General features: G+C 43.8%; 1 protein-coding gene across 2 annotated transcripts in view; it reads right to left on the bottom strand.

The window, feature by feature from the left end:
- Positions 1-18,272, bottom strand: part of MILR1 (mast cell immunoglobulin like receptor 1) — a 270,232-nt gene that overhangs the window by 40,593 nt on the left and 211,367 nt on the right. For both annotated transcript variants that reach the window (XM_069655003.1, XM_069655002.1), the window contains one exon: positions 12,640-12,729. In XM_069655003.1, coding sequence (XP_069511104.1) covers positions 12,640-12,729 — 90 coding nt within the window. The remainder of the gene's footprint in view (positions 1-12,639; positions 12,730-18,272) is intronic.

The raw sequence follows: 18,272 nt of genomic DNA, 5'->3' as shown, positions 1-18,272 counted from the left end.
TTATCAATCAACAAAGACTATGGCCGCCTCCTTGGGATTCAATAGTCACAATTATCCTGTTCACCTCCGATGAAATGTCTTTTCCATATTCAATGGGGAGTTGGGACAGACTTATACTTCTATATGAGGCACATGTTATCAGGTCGCTGGCATATATCGATTCACAAAGTCTCCTCACAAGAGTTCGTATTGGGTAGCTTTCCCATGGAGGGCAGCAGTGATTCTTTACATTATGCAAATATTGGTGGCCACATCCACCCATTCATTCTTTCCTGGTACCTGGTTTGCTTTCCACCTCATCACTAGGGCAGCTCGCGCAGCCAGCAACAAAGGGGCTGCAAGCCCTGTTACTCTCTTACGTTCATTCTCGCAACTCTCCAACCCAAACAATATGAAGAGGGGATCGGCAACTCTTTGAATCCCATCCAGGTCTCTAATCCATCCCAGGACCTCATCCCAGAATATCCTGATCCAAGGACATCCCCACCACATGTGCCAGTAGTTCACATTCTCGCCACATCCACGCCAGCACAGCGGGGTCATTGACTGGAACATTTGTGACAGTCTATGCAGATCATACTGCCATCTATGTAAGAGTTTGATGGCATGTAGCTTATATTGGCTGGCTATCGAAACCCGCGAGGGGGTTTTACACATTTTCATCCATGTGTCAAGCTCAATTTCACCTCATGTCGCGGGGAATGTCCATGCGAGCCATGTGCAAATCAAGAGTTAGGGTTTAAACGGCTTAGGCCAGTTATTGCTAGTACCAATGTTTAACCATGTGTTGACTTCATGCCCTACTACGGACAAATCATAAGAAGAGGTGTGTTATGAATATAATCTGAAGATAATTATTTAGATAAAGCTGGTCAATCGAAACGTAGGAATTGGTAAAAGATGGGATTTATTTGAACAGAGTTTTGTCCAATCATGTTTGGGGGACGCACTACAATAAAGTATTTGGGAGTGTTTTAACTGTTGCAAAACTGTAAAAGATGTGAAATGATGTGGTTTGTTGAGACTTGGGTTAGTTTGGTCCTGCAACACTATCTAACTGCTCCCTGGAAAATTGTACAATAAACATGCTTTCTGTACAACTGTGTGCTCACTTCTTAAGTGGTGGACCTGTTTGGGTTAAGGCGATTAAAGGCCCATCCGCACATTTGACGAGCCAAGGTATTTCGAGACGGGTTATAATTATAATTGAGCTTAATACCAGAAACTAGTTTCTAAGTATAAGACCGAGATTCGAACACGTGTTGCTATGCGTTGTCTTGCTTCCAAGACAAACACGTTGCTCCTGAGCTAGCCTCCCAGCCCGGGTACATGTGACTGCATGTTTAGGGTATAAAGCAAAGGGGGAAATAGGTGTACAAAAGGGGTTGCTTCTTTGATTTAAGTTTTTTTTGGTACAGGTGGACTTGGAGTTTGGGTGTGAAATTAGTTGAGGTTGCAGGGATTGGAAAAGTGGATGTTTTTGATAGAGTGGTTGAACTTTCCTGTGTTATAATTCCCCTGTATATAATTGTTTACCTAGTTTGTTATTTTAGAGGTATGAGGGGTTACCTTACCCTGTATGCCCGGTGTGAGGTTTGTCCTGATACACTTTAGTTTGCTTGTCTGGTTGGCTGCAGCCCTTACCTGAAGGTGTGGTGGTATCTTAGGGTAAGTCCAACTGTAGATACATTTCTGAAGTAGGCCTTGACATTCTTTTGTATTTGCCTTATGGGCGGAGCTCCTCAGCTCGATTTTCATGGTTAGTCAAAGTAGTGAAGGGAAACCTCCTGTAGTCCGGGAAAGACAGTTTTATAGTAGACCAAATTGTACTAGTGATGAAGAGAGTGAGAGCAGCAGTGCTGTAGTGGAAAGCATTGCGCCCCTCCTATGCTTGAGTGGGGATATCTCAGAGATATTGGCCAGCGGAGTGTTTTATTTTTAATAAGAAGCTGTCTTCTGTGTATGAGTGAGAGCTATAATTGGAGTAAATAGTGAAGTGAGGTAATTGTGGTATAGACAAGTACAGTGAATGAGTGTGAAGTATGACTAAAAAATTGGGTAAGAGTAAAAAGGGAGCTCTTGGGTGAAAATGTTTTGTGCCGCAGGTTCAGCTCGGTATCAGATTTTGTTTTGTAAAACTATTTTTTGATAACATGGGTTGGAGTATGGAGACTCAATAGAATCATTTGTGTCATGTGTTGCCCGGCTATAAGGTGAGCATTTTAAAATATCATGGAGAATGGTTGCAGAAGAGTAAAGGGAAAATGATCAATTCTTGGTCTATTGAGGGAACCTATGATATGGGGATATTGGAGAACCTACATACCTTTTTAATTACAAAGCATAAGGGCTCGAAGTTAGAGAAGCGGTTAAACATCTTGGAATTATGGAGGATGTATGAAAAAGGCGCAAGGGCCATAATGTTGAAATTGTGGTGGGAAGGCTGAAAAAGGAGGGTGCAGGAATTTCTTATGCACCGCCCCCATGTGGGTGCTATCCTTTATCGCCCACAGAGGAATACACAGACCCTGAGTTCGTACCACCATTTTCCCCAGCAGCTACTCCAGTGGGGGCAAGACGGACACAGGTAACGCCTCCATCTGTTATGATTTCCAAGAACTGGGATTTTGAGGAAAGTGGAAGGATAACTCCTCCAATGGTTAGAACTACAGAGAGGTTGAAAACGGAGAGCACGAAGGGGAAAACTCCCCCGACTGCTTGGTTAGCAGATATATTGAGGGTGGAGCAGTGCGAAAGAGTGAAGCCGGTAGCCCGAAGAGCAGAGGAAGGATCAAAAATGAGAGCGAGAAGAGGTTAGGCCTCTTCCTGCTAGGATAGAGGATAGGCTGTGAAGAGTGGTAAATGTGCAAGAATGGGAACACAAGAAGGAAGCGCTAAGGCTAGCAGAGGAAGTGGTGGTGCTGCTAAATTAGCAAAGAGATGAAGAGCGGGAGGAAGTAAGAAATCAGGTAAGGGATATAGAACAAGGAAGGAGGAGACATGGACCGGTTCCTGTCAGATTGGACAACTCGGTTATCAAAACGGTTGAGGTGGATATGGAGAACAGGGATGCTGCCACGGGTACAGGGGCTGAGCAGGGAGGACGGGAGATGGCAACCAATGGTAGTGCTGATTATGCTGATTATGCTTCCATGCCTGTAGAAGGGTCAGGGAATGTAGTAGCCTGAGTTGACGATAAAGAAAGAGCAGAATCGGATGTCGAGCAAGGAGAGCTGGGCATAGTCACTTTACCTCATGCTCCAGGAGCAGCAATAGAAAGCACACCATGGAGCCATAGGACATGCCACAGTACTTGCATGACTGTAGTAAGTGGTGGGGGGAGATGGGAAAAGCCCCAGAAAAAACGGGGATAGCTCAGTTTCTGTTGCTCCAAAAGGGTCTGGGGAGGGCGTACTATGTCCCGTGGTCAAAGATGGACCGGAGTAACTTGATGAAGACATTTCCTTCACTCACTGCAAGGGCAGGGAAGTGGATTTAAGCATTAGAGAAATAGACTGCCAGTGCCATGTTGGCCATTCTATTATATTCTAGAGAATTCTTTTATTGTGCCAACATGCCCATAGGCCTCAGAGCGCTCACAGACAGTACGGACATAAAGCACAAAACAGGGAAACCTACAGAAGTAGTACAGAATCAGGACGAGAGAAAAAAGAGAGGGGAGACCTAAAATCCTCCTCCATCAAACAGGTACGTTTTCAATGCTTTCCTAAACTGGGCAGTTGACGGCAGCTCCCTGATGGAGTGGGGGAGATCTTTCCAGACCCTTGGGGCCCAGGCATTAAAACTCATGCCTCCAAATCTCTTGAGTTTAAAGTGCGGCTGTATTAATAGATCCTTATTATTGGACTGCAGCGTTCGCCTGTGCGGCAGTCTCATAATTTGTGAGCTAAAATAGCATGGAGCAACGCCTGCAAGGCATTTGTAAACCAGGCAAGATGCTTTGAAATTAATCCTCTGATGGACGGGGAGCCAATGTAGTTTGTTGCAGGCATCAGAAACACCATCTCTGCGTCCGATGCCCCAAACGGCTCTGACTGCCCCAAGATCAAGATCTCTGTCTTCTTGTCATTTAGAGCCAGTGAATTATTTTCCATACATACTTTGATGGCATCAAAGACCATACCAACCATCAGTGAGTCTGCCTCATAGGATCCTGACAGTTCCAGGATAATCTGGGTGCCATCGGCATAATTTGCAAATTTGACACCCAGACTATCCAAGAGATCAAAAAGGGGGTTTGAGTAGATGTTATACAACAGGGGTAACACAGGATCCCTGTGGTACACCGCAGAAAAGTTGAACCTTTTGTCACTTAAAGTCCCCCCTAGCTACCCTGGCCTTCCTAGGTCCAAGAAAGGATCTAAACCAGTTCACCGCCAATTTAGAGCAGTTGCCAACCTCAGCTAGCCTGTCCGCCAACCTGTCATGGTTCACCAGATCAAAGGCGCCTGACAGGTCTAGCAACAACAGCATGGCCAAACTGCCTTGGTCCACAATTTCAGTTAGGCCAGATTTGACTTCCACCAGAGGTGTTTCCGTCCCATAATTCTTCCTGAAACCTGACTGGCCCTTAGACAGAAGTCCTCTCTCTTCTACAAAGGCATCATACTGAGTACAGGCAGATTTGTCTATAATCTTTAACAAGAAAGGGACTTTTGTTATGGGGCGATAATTAAGGGGTTCTTGTGGATCTAAACCCTCCATTTTTAATAGTGGGGTAATCCAAGTTTCTTTGATGCAATCCGGGACTATCCCTTCCTGGAAGGAGCGATTAATGAAAGACATAACTGGTGTCGCAATACTGATGAAATATTTCTTAAACAATGATGCTGGGAAAATATCACCCTTACATGATGTAGGTTTCATTTTAGCCACCATTGTTGATACTTCGTGAACTGAGACCTGCTTGAACACAAAAAAATCAGTCCCACTATCCTTCTTAGAGCTGGGGGCCTTAGCGTCCATGCCTACAGCTTGAGACATATAAGTGTGTGTTAGTATACTCCCTTGGTGTTGTCTAACCTTTTGAATAAATCAAGCTTTCATGAATTTTCTGGCACCATACATCATCCACAGCCAGATGCGACTCTTGTGCCCTGCCTTTTAACTCATTCAAAATGTTAAACAGCTCCGTAGTGCTTGATTTTGCCCCTGCATCTTATCTTTTTTTGCTTTCAGGATAGCATCTTTGTTAGTATTTAGCTGCTACTTTATACAAAGTCAGGGGGATTTTTGTGGGGTTTATCCGCCATCCTCTTTCACAGCATCCTCTATTGAACAGAATCAAGTGCCCTTTCAGTATTGGAGAAGGCTGCAATAATGCTATGAAGTGGCTCTAATATGGCTATTGTTGTACATGAACATTGCGGTTTCACCTGCGTAGAGCACCCAGGCACAAATCTAGAGTAGTCGGGGAGTATCATGTTAGGTATGTGAGAAAGAATCTGGGTCTTGACAATTTTAGCTAGTATTTTAGCTAGTATTTTATAATCTGTACTTATCATAGATAGAGGACGGTAGGATCTGCAGGCCTCAGGAAGCTTTCCCGTAAAATATAATACTGGCCTTCTCATACAATTTCAGCATGTGAGGCAATAGTTTTCGTATGTATAGGAGGCGTATACGAGATGCATATTTTGTAGATGTTGGAAATGTACATCGCCTACATGCCTCCTATAGTTATGAACATTCACATCAAAGTCAGGATTTACTTTGATGTGTGTTTTAATATCTATAGGAGAGGTAGAACCGAGATACAATGCTTACATGTACAAAATGTACATTTCGTACATGTACATTTCAGGGCTGACCTTGATGTACGTATTGATATGTATAGGAGATACATTTAGTACATGTATAAAATGTATTTCTGTGATACATCTCCTAAACCTATAAAAACTTTCATCAAAGACAGCCCTCACCTTAATGTGAGCTTTTTACGTGAATATAGGACATGTGTAGTTCATATGAGTTAATCATAAACACTCATATGGTACACATGGCAGACAATGGTATGCCATTCACTCATGCAACCTACGCTGACAAACTATGAGCTCCCTCAGCATATGCCCACATGTTGGACACACACCAAACACCCATACAAAATTGCCCACACACACGTACCCCATATGCTCACATGAAACAGGCTCATTTGCCACACACGTGTATGCCACACACTTTTACACGAGACACTCATATGCTATAAGTTTGATGTGTTTTCAGATGTAAATGCACATTTACAAATGTACATTTAAAAAACAGAGCAGGTCAAGTTTGAGATTTTTAAGTGTTAAGATTTACCTATGTCTCACACATCCACAGAATAAATGTACATCTCTTATATGAAATGTGCATATCCATGTTCAAGTACGAACTGTGCATGTACATTTTGTACATATACTTTTCACGACTGACTGCGATGTGAGTTTTCATATGTATAGTAGAAATATAGGGGATGAACATTTCTTAAATGTATGAAATGTCCATCTCTGATATGCCTCCTATACATACAGGAATAGAAATCGGGACTGCCTTTGATGTGAGCATTTATACCTATAGGAGCTGTACAGGAGGTATGCATTTCGTACATGCACATTTACATGTTAGGACAGACTTTGATATCAATATTCATGTGCATAGGGGAGGTAATGAAGAAGTACATTTCATACTTGTGCAAAATGTCATTCAACTATATGCCTCCTATATGTATAGAAACTCACCTCATATACCAAGCACTCCTATATTACTCACATGCCAAACACAAATATGTCATGCACTCTTGCACTATACGCTCCCACGCTACACCTTCATATGCCATATGCTCACAAACTAGACACTTATACAGTGAACACTCACACTCCATTTGCCACACTCTCATATGCCACATTTATATAGTATACACTCATACTAAGTTTGATGTGAGTTTTCATGTGTACATGTACAAAATACATGTGCACATGTACATTTCAAAATGTTGAGATATTCAAATGTTAATATTTACCTATATCTCACGCATGTGAAGAATTTATGCACTTCTCATATATGAAATATGTACATTTCCCACATGTTCATTTCAAGACTGACTTTGATGTGAGTATTCATACCTTTAGGAGACATATAGGAGATGAATAGTTCCTACATGTACAAAATGTACATCTCGGATACGCCAACATATGCCAGATATTTACAGAACACTACACACAAACCCATACAACCCATTCCACACCTAATGTGCACACATTCACAGATCATGTTGCAGGGGGACAGATACACACAGACAAACACGACAAAAGGAAAGACTGTCATGCCTACCTGCAGCCACATAAACACACCTGCACACTCAGCAATGGTCACTACTCATACCTACACGTGCATTCAAACTACACAGAAAAGTACATGCCAATAGCACACAAACATTACAAATTGATACACAAAAACAACAAACATTTACACAATGGCACATGCAAATACATTTCGAGTAAAACATGTAAACAAATTACACTCCCAGTGCACACACATTCTCACCCATATGCAACAGTACACACACATGTACACATGTATACCTAAAAAGTGCATCACATATCTAATTGGATGCATGTGTTTGTGATTGTTAATAGTAATGAAATAATGAAACATACAGAAAAAATATACAAAATTGAGATGATACTATTGTAATTAAATTCTGGTCTGAACATTAAAAAAAGGAATAAAATAAGTGGAGACATTTAAAAAAAAAATTAGGTTAATCCAGCAAAAACATCGTCAGCAAACATTAGAAATAGCAACGTTAGATTTACAGTGCAATACAGGTATTTGCTGGTGAATTCTATCCATCTCAGACACCACCCATCTCTAACCAAGTTGAGGCTCAAGTTTCTAACAATGCATTTGGTTAATTTTTTTATAAATACTGTTTTGTAACCTACCAAATGAGGACAAAGTGGTACACGACTTTCATGGGATATCTAATGCACTTGTATCCATTTCCAGGAAGGGGCACAGGAACTATGGTTCGCCTGAATGTCAGACAAACATTATGTGAATTCTCAATGGATGTAATCTGATTTCTTTGTAAAGCACTGTAGCTTGGAAGCACAGACCGCTGTACAAAACAGATGGATCATACGGAGGGGCGCACATTGGCAGGGGTTACTGCATGCGCGGAGGTAGGATTTCTTCCTAACAATCATACGGAGGGGCGCACATTGGCAGGGGTTACTGCATGCGCGGAGGTAGGATTTCTTCCTAACAGGTGCTTGACAGTTCAAAGTGCTCAATGGCCGTCGGTCTGCATACACTCTATCACACACCTTGTACTATGCAGGGGCTAGCTGCATATTCATTGATTATATGGCAGCTAACTCAGTCATTTCTTAATCAAGCTTGCTACCATGGCTAGGAAGGGAAGTGGTTATCATCAGCAGGTAACTGCCCTGATTCATCAGAGCTTTTTAAATCAAAGTTCAGCAGTCTGATATTAAAAGGTAGTGGGTAACAGAATGACCGATACAGTGGAATTATTCAGGAGACGACAGAGGTAAAAGATCCTTGTGTGCATCTTCTGCCATAATCTCTGATCGGCATGATCAGTCGAAAGCCACTTGGCTTTTATGGGCGATTTGTTGACAATTGCCGTTTTCAAGTTCTGTGATTATTTGGAACTTCAGAGAAGTATTCCTAAGCTGCCCCATGAGCCAAAAAGCGAGAAGTGACCATATAAGGCGCTTGTTAGACCTAAGCAATTAAACGTCTATGCCCAGCTGTGTGAAACACTGGCTTGAGAACCTGGTTTCAGCAATGTAAATCTTTCTGGTAGACTGACAATGGGCCTCATTATAACCCTGGCGCTCCCGTTATGAAGGGTGACGGTACGGGACCGGCACCCTTCATTACGGGAGCGCTGATTATGAGGTTCTCTTAGCGGGTCCCGCAAGGGGAAGAGGGAGCTAATAACGGGCCGTTATTAACGGCGCCGTTATTAGCTCCCTGCCCATTCCCATTGAGCCCTATCGGGGATCAATGGGAATGGGGATGGGTTCCTGCAAGGAGGAATTACCGGGTCCTCCAATGTCGGAATGACCCGGTAATTCCTCATTGCAGGAACCCGGTATTGGAGCTCGGTATGGAGGCATCCATGGCACTAGTAGCACCATGGCTACCTCCATACTCGTAATGAGGCCCAATGTATTTTGAGTACTGACTGCAATTGTCATTCTAATCCTCATTATGACTCCGGTGATGCCCCGGTTTTTGTCAATGATGGGTATGAATGCATCAAAGAGTCTTCAGGGTTATTCATTGAATAATGTAGCTTTCACGCCCTGGCAGCCGGGCGGACATTGGGATTCAACGGCCCGCCAGCCCAAGCTTTGTGACCCGAGCAACAATGTTTAACCCTGAAGTCTCTTTGATGCAATAATACCCACATCTAGCCAGGGCGTGAAAGCTATTCGCACCCTGGGATATCACGGGGTGCGAATAGTTTTAATTGGTTTTCCTTCCGACAGGAAATGTGTACAGCGCGAGCACATATCCCGTCGGAATGAACATTTTCTTTTTTTTAAATGGCTACCGCCATTTAATTAGAAAAGTGTGTCCCTTTTCGGAGGACGGCGGCCATGGAATACAGGTTCCAAAATGGCTGCTGCATCCGATAAGCGGCCTAGTCCCTTTCCTATTTTTATGGTGGCATCCATTTATATTGAACGTATTTATTTATTTTTTACACCACGGGCTGTTAATATCAATCGCGCCCGGGAAAGGCGGATTGTGAGAGGTCAATCTGCCTTTACCAGGTGCGAATGGGCTAGAATCAATGAACGTCCCTTGACCTACTGCATACCCAAACTAACCAAAGTCAATTGTGAATTGTGTGTTGAGGTTTCCTGAACTTTTAAGAGGGCCATAGCCAGGACTAGGCATATCATGATTTCTTTAAGTAGGAGCACAATATCTAACTGAAGGTGAGGCCTAAAATACAATCAGAGATTTGTACTCTGTATGCAGACATCATTGGTTTTGAAATCAGTGACCTCTCGTTTGTAGGTAGAACTGTCTCAGAGTGGCACAGTTCCACTCTTACTCATGCATGGCACTCAATAAGCTTACTTCCAAAGATATTGAGAGCTTGCGGTCTCCAAACATGCTTAGATAATGTGAATCGAGGAAGGTGTTCTGTACTTATAAGGAGGAGGCTATTCCGCAGTGTCCAGTGTCAGGTCCCGCTCTAGGACATGCTTTATTATTGACACTTGGGGCCTGATCATAAATATTAGCAGAGTCTCAGAACTGGACTCATTAGAGGTTTTACGACTGTACTTGTACCTGAGAATTTGGCCCAATTTTGACATTACAGAAGGTGTCTGTCAAGGTTATGGTTGATGCACGTAACCTTCTCTTTTCAAGAATTAGAAAATTCTCTTAAAATTGAACACATCGAACGGAATTCCAGATAATATAATAGTAACTTGCATGGTCTTGACATCATGTTCCCATGATGGGCATTGGGCAAGGAGAAGTTCAGTGGCAGTCCAACTCCCCTCTCCAAAGACAGTGGATTATTATTATGGAGGACCGCGTGCTTGAGCATCCCTCTGTTACGCTGACCTACCTGCCTGTGCACTTCTACATGGAATATACTTCCACCAGGCTAACTCATTGTCTGTGATACCAGGCACATTGCCCTTTTGTGACTGTCCCAAAAACATACTATAAGTATTCTACATATAATTTCACCCTACATTAATTTAAATTCACATAAAAGAAGATAGAGGAGGTGTGATTTCTGGTTAACCATTGAATCTGGCTGGTACTGCCACACAGGACTGCAGGAGTCGTGCATGCGGTACCTCAGAATAAGGGAACCTGGAAAAGGGATTGTTCTTGAGAATTTGTGCCATGACACAAGAGGAGCGGGGGCTACAGACACACGAGAGAGGGGCATGCATGCTTGCTTTTAGAGCTGGAAAAATGCAGTTTCCAGTACCTTTGCCATGCAGGTATTGGTGCACCAAAATGGGCAACACGACTGAGCCCTTGGACCAGGTGTGGTAGTGTTCCAATGGTGAACTGTTTTTCCTGCTCACATCCAACTAGACCACTAAGAAGGCTATGACCTTGGAAATTATACTACAGAGGGGGCAGGAAGGCCATTGACTGATGGAAGAGTGGAAGACCTGGATTCCAAGCAAGGTACGGCTAATAAGGATCCCCTTGGATTTACGCAAATCAACATTTCTCAGGAATATTTCATCCAGATTGAAATCTAGCTTCATAAAACATGTCATCCAGAAGGAAATCCAACTCCATGAAACACCTGGTGGCAGTTGTGGTGTCAAAAGATGTATGGATGAATATAACATGCATCATCAGTAGTGACCCCCAATATTTAGCTGTATATTCTTCTATTTACACCATAAGGTCTTGGTACCAGCCCACCTGGCTGCACCCGTTTTACTGCATTTTACCGGGCACATCTTAAAGCACTTTATCGGCATTAAGCTTGGGGTGGGTATGAGGGGGTAATATAGCAGTGTATTGTGTGGTGGGTCCAGGAAGGGTGTGGGAGGTGGAAACGCAGTACTGGGCAGTTGTCCCCCCCATAAAAAACACTGCAGTAAAATGCGGTGAGATGTCCCAGGCGGCCCAATACACTTTTCCTACATTGGAAACACTGGCCCTCATTACAGGGTTGCCACCAACTCCGTAACACCGGTACCGCAGCCTGATATCCGTTGCCAAGGGGATATTACAAGCGGCGGTAACGGTTAATCCACATTTCCATGGAGTCCTAATGGGGTCACTGAAGCACCAGCACTGTTCACGAGGGTGCCGGTGCTTCAGTGACAGCCATGCCAGTAGTGGCCTGAAAACCTGTCAGGTTAGGCCTGCCGGGGGATCCGTGACCCCTACCGGCATTGTTGTAGTATGGCGGTACAGAAAGGGTGGTGGTACGTTGTTACCGGCAGCCTTATTTCCAGACCGCCATACTTATAATGAGCCCCACTATGTATTTTTAGGTACGAAAGACTTCTTTGTGATGACAAATTCAAATATTGTACCTTTTGATTCTATATGCTTTATTAGTACCCAGCAAGGGTCAATCAGAATGTTACAAACAATCTGATTGGCCCTCGCTCGGTCCACACTCCACGCAGAATCCCTTGAAGCTCTAGCGTCTTTCACATCCCCAATGAGGCGGCCCGGAATAGGGTAACCCCTGCTCCGAGCCTCCGCAGGGCTGGAGGCTGCCATCCTCCCCCGCCGGTGAGTCAGGTAAGTGTTTTCCACACCCCTGCCCCTCAACCCCCCAAACAATCCCCCTCCTCGCCCTCCCAACCCCACTTACCTTCTTTTTCTTGTTTTTTCAATAGCAAACGCACTGGGAACACTTCTGTCCCCAGCGTGTCTGCTCTCGATGGCCGTTATGGAAAGGGCAGACACTGTTTTCCCTTCCCCTGTGGCCATTTAAAAAAAAAATGTTTTTTCTTTTTCTGTTCCGAAATGCTGCAGCATTTCGGAAGAGAAAAAGAATGCTATTAGTACCCCGGTCTTGCGGGCTTGACGCGGGACCGTTACTGAGTCAGGTAATGCCGCAAAAGCATCATGGATTATTATTACCTGCATTTTCCCTGGGTTCTTGACTTGCAGCGAAAACGATTTCCTTTTCTTCTGATGGTGCGTTAGCAGCAGCAAGTGAATTATGTTTCCCTTTAGAAAGAAATGAATACAATCAAAGGGAAATAAAAACAATATGTAACCAGCTTCAGATAAAGTTTGCTCCATTCACGTATATCTCAAGGTGGCCCACATTCCTCTTGAATGTAACGCACAAAAGTTCACAGAAGGGCATTTGCAAATCTATGGCCTTATTAAATAGTGACCTACAGACATTTTGTTAACGATTTCTACATTTCTGTTTGCTTAAAAAGTGACTATTCAAGTGTTACCTTCTACCCATTTTAAAGCTAACACACTTCCTGCTTATCTTATGTTCACAATTTTTGTGAGCATTTGCCTTACTTGGCGTATCCTCCATTTTGTAAGCTGTTTTCAATTCCTGAAACAGGAAGTGGCATCAGTGCATGAACGAAAGTTGGCAAAGCAGCTAAGTAAAGGTTGCAGTTTTTTTTACTTTCCACCTCATATGGTTTTTAGAAAAACTTTGTCTCCTTTAAGACGATGCAATGAGTAGCGTTGAAAGCCATCCTTGAATACCCTTGCGCGCTTCTTCGAGCTTCTCCTTTGAACAGTCACTGCCAACACCTCTTTCAAACATGTAATATTCAAGAGCTATTTCTTTAATGATATGTTGATTGTCTCCTGCCTACAATTTGCCTTTAACTACTCCTACAAACTTGTACCCTAGATTTCGTTTCTATGAACTTTTTTCTAGGACACCACAATCTAGATTCTCCCCATCAACTCCAGTGCAATGTTTCCTGCAAAAAGTACCATATAGCAGTCATCCTGGAAGAGTACTTTAGTGACTAAAAATGCCAATGTTATGTATGCCCTCAGTATGGGTGGATGCAAAGTCCCCATTGCATCAGGTGGAGTGCAACAGTGGAATGTGGGTGCGTGCCATCACTTTCGTTGTTCTGCATCCAGGTGGAAAAATGCCCAACTTCCACGCTCAAATGTGCAGACCGATCACAGAACATTATACCCTGTGATAGCTGTGTGTATTTTACCAGTTGGGTCCAGTATGTTTAGCCATCGTAATTGTCGAGTTGTTTGTGTCGTCCTGTGACAGTGTGAATTGACTGTGGACTGGTACAATGTGAAATGCACTGCATTCCATCCTGGGACAGAATGCGAGTCCCTGGGTATTAACCCAATTCTATTTATAGCCAGAACAGTTCCTCGCCCTCTAGTCCTCAACATCTGAAAGTTCAACACAACCAATCTGTCTTGTTGGTCCTCTTGCATTCACGTTCATTCCTCCATAAGTGTATATTGGAAGCACCTGCTGACCCTCCCTCCTACCTCCCTCAAGGTCTTTTACAAAAATGACAACAAATACTTTTAAATCTATGTCTGTATGTTGTTCTAATCTGCATCCACCCTTTCTGACTTTAACCCAGGCTTTACCAGTTAAATAGTCTTCAGTAAGAAAATAAAAGTTTCAATGCATCAGAGTTTGACATAATAGCTTTCCATATACATTACAGTATTAATGTTGTCAATTCGAAAATGTGTGATTGAATGTTTCTTTCCTGTCCCTATCTTTAGTTTAATTTTTTTTAGTTTGTGTCTTGTGTCCACCTGTTGCCTCTTTCACATTGCCCCTTCTCATTCGCGAATGTTTCTCGCCTTCTATGACTTATTTGTTTTTATCAGTGGAACACTCCCCCGCCCCGGCTCCCTGCCCATTACCCTCTATCTACACCACTGACTCTTATCATCAGTGAAGCCAGGCAGCATTTTCACCTTCCTTTTTAAAAAAAACATTTTAACAGAGGGACTCTCCCTATCGTTGCTCCATTTTCCCTACTACTAACCCATCCCCGACCCTGAGTTTATTTTCAAATTTACTTCATATTTTTAGATCTTGTATTGAATTTTCGAACTTGAACAGGTCTAACCTTTTCAGATTTTCTCGCTTGCATAAGTGTTACATTTAATCATCAGACCCTTTCGTCACTAGATCAGGCCATTGTGGCAGGGCCCAAAGTCTTGCTGGGACTTACTACTGATCCTTCCATAGCAGCCTTGAACTCTTCACTTATATGGATGCTGTTTTATGTATTTGTTTAATGAGTTATGGAATTCATTTAATTCCAAACTTCATATCAGAATTCCATATAGTTTGATTTTCCTTTTTCTACCATTTTTTATTTTAATTTTTAAAAGTCAAGTGCAATGACAAAGCCAATTGTTTTACAATGAAGTAATAGAACCCGAGGAGGGGGGCATTACTGGTTGGGTAATGCCCCTTGGGTGATAGTTACAATGTAGCCATGGATCATTACCCGACCAGTAATGCCCCCCACTGAGGGATCTATTGCAAACAGTACCCCGGCACATTGTGCCGGGGTACTAATAGTATTTTTCTCGAGTTGAGAAACTGCGTATAAACCGTTTCGCAACTTGAGGGGAAAAAAAGGAAACAAAATGATGCCATAGATTGGGGAGAAGGAACTAAGTGTAGTCCCTTCTCCCTCTCCAGGATGGCCATTAAAAAGATATTTAAAAAAGTAAACAAACAAAATGGCCGCCATGAATTGGGCAGAAGGGACTTAGTGTAGTCCCTTCTCTTTTCCATGGTGGCTAAACGCACGGCAGAGATGTGTCTTGTAGTAAACACTTCATTTTTTGTTATCTGAGCTTTATGCAATGTTGTAAGTGGCGGCTCCATCTTACTATTTCCTCGCATGCCCACTCAACATCCATGGTTCTCTAGCAAATCTGTTTCTCTAATTTCGAAGCAGTGGGGGAATGGATGGGGAATTGTTGGCTTAAATTGAACGGTGATAAGGCCGAGATGATGGTGGTTGGCCCCCTCTGTGTCATCATACTGGACCCCAGCTTTTTGGCCATCTACTTTGGGCCCTTTTCTCTCCCCAGTCCCTGTTGTTAAGGATTTGGGGTGAAAATAGCTGCTTCCTTGTCTTTGGAGCCCGAAGTTGGTGCAGTCTGCCAGCGTGGCTATTTCCATCAACACATGCTACGCAAGGTCCAGCCTCTTATTCCAGTGCAGTTTCCTACTACAGTGGTTTCGATACTGGTAGTCTCCTCCATTGACTACTGTAATTCTGGGTTTCTGTCGCAGCCTGCCTATTTCCTGCAACGGATGAAGTCCTACAAAATTATGCTGCCCATGTGGCCACTCCTACACCCCGCTGTGCCCACATCTCATCAGTGCTACAGAAGCTCCATTGGCTTCCGGTAGCCCAGCACATTAAATTCAATGCACTATGCCTCGTCCATAGCGCCTTCTATGGGCAAGGTGTGGAATATCGTCAGAAACAATTCCATCCATATGTTCCTGGGCGAGCTCTGCACTCTGCAAATGCTATTCATGTTTCTATCCCGAGGTTTAGTTCCAGTCAGATTGGTGTGCACTCTTTTTCTGTCTCTGCTGCTTCCTTCTGGAACTCTCTTCAGTGTACACTGCAGCCAATTTCCACCGATCTTTCCTTTTGTTGCCCAACATCAGCCAACCTGCACCACTCAGGACTGCATTCAACCCACTGATTTGTGGCCCAGGAAATGGGTTTGCCTAGTTGGGCGCCTACCACCTCCTTACCGACGACGATGTTTCCACCATGCCCTTACGTCTCAAGCACGCCACACATGCTAGCCACCATGCGGCGTCCTATGCCGCCCAAGGCTAAAGAGTTCATCCTCAGGCGTGTGAAACACTTCTCCCTCACCAGCCCTGATCCTGGAACTCCATGTACATTTGATGCAGCCACCACTCTACAATTATGAATAATGATGGTACAGGCAATATGCGTGCCATAGTATGCCCACCAGGTGTCACTAAGACAGAACCCCCATTACCTTTTGTTATTACTGCAAATCCTGACAGCCAAATGCTGCCCGTGGTTGCCGCCCCTCTGGTGCCTTACAAGAAAGTTCCTCCTTCTGAGCTAACTTCCTCTTTGCTGCCACCAGCCGATGTACCCTTTTTGCCACCGGCTAGAATACCTAATTTGTATCCTGATATGCCATCTGATGGTGCCCCCATTATGCCACTGAGTCCAAGTGCTGTACCTCATGATTTGCTTAGCCCAATGCTACCAAATGCTGTTCTGCCTATGCCCTATACTATGTATGATGACCTGCCTATGCCTAACTCTGTAAATGATCACCTGTCTATGCCTAACTCTGTAAATGATGGCCTGCATATGCCTAACTCTATGCATTCTGACCTGCCCATGCCTAACTCTGTAAATGATGACCTGCCTATGCCTAACTCTCTGCATAATGACCTGCCCATGCCTAACTGTGAATGATTACCTGCCTATGTCCAATTCCATGAATGATGACCTGCCCATGCCTAACTCTGTGAACACTGACCTGCCTGTGTGAAATACTGACAGCTCTGTACCAATTCTCCCCAATAGGGCCTTACCCAAAAATAACTGTGCGCTCATTAATGCCTGCTCTCTCCCCGCCCATGCACTTGACGTTCATGATCTTATAATGAGCTGTAATACTGACCTTCTAATGATTAGTGAAACCTGACTCAATGAGGCGTCTGACCCAGCCCTTGCCCTTACCATCCCCCCAGGCTACACTATTTTCAGGCAAGACCGTTCTCTTCAGAAAGGTGGACGGGTAGCTCTTATTGCTAAGGAGACCATTGCTGTTAGAAGGATGGAGGGGGAACTAGGCAATAACTACGACTATCTTCCTCTTAATGTTTCCCCTAACTGTACCATTGCCCTCCATATTGTTTATCGACCACCAGGGCCGGTCTCAGACTTCCAGGATGGATTGATTCATGCTCTGTCGGATAATCTGAAGAAAACCTCCCAATCCATCCTCCTGGGAGAGCTCAATCTAGGCCTTAATGATCCAAATGACACCCAAGCAGTCCCCCTTAATAAAGCATTGTCTACCCTAGGATTCACTCAGGCCATTACAGAGCCTACACACAGAAAGGCCGCACCCTTGACTGGGTTGCCCACCATAACTGTTTCCTTAGGGTCATGGACCTCTATCCCCTATCCCGTGGTCTGATAACCATGCCATTCGATTTGAACCTCATACCTCGAAGAGCTCCATCAAGCAACAAACTCCCCTCCCCATGGCACTGACCAGAAGCTCTCGCCAGCTCACGAAGGAAAAGCTCACACCTTTGCTCTTAGTGCCGGTCCTTCAGGCCCTCTTCTCTATTGACCCAGAAATTCTTGCCAATGCCTTCAAATCAGTCGTCAATCAAGCAGTTGACGCCATCGCCCCACTCACCCTAAGAAAAGACAAGCGTTCCAAGCATTCTTATACTTGGTTTTCCCAAGAACGTCTCGAGCTACGGGCCAAGAAAAAGACAGCGCTCTCCCATTGGAAAGCAAACCCGAATGACTCCTCCAAATTAGTTTTTAAGACTATCTCTAAAGAATATAAAACTGCCATTATCAAAGCAAAAGCATCCTCGTTCAACACAAGGATAGCAAATGCTAAATCGGTGACCAAAGACATTTTTGCCATCTTCAGGGACTTGGAAACCCCCACAACCCCATCACCAACACTCCGCAAAGATGAAGACTGATGTAACATTATCCAATCTGCTATGTTGGACA

The sequence above is a fragment of the Ambystoma mexicanum genome, chromosome 3q (genome assembly GCF_040938575.1).
Source record: "Ambystoma mexicanum isolate Mex_15411 chromosome 3q, UKY_AmexF1_1, whole genome shotgun sequence".
Classification (NCBI taxonomy): Eukaryota; Metazoa; Chordata; class Amphibia; order Caudata; family Ambystomatidae; genus Ambystoma; species Ambystoma mexicanum.
This window is presented reverse-complemented; position numbering and strand designations above follow the sequence as displayed.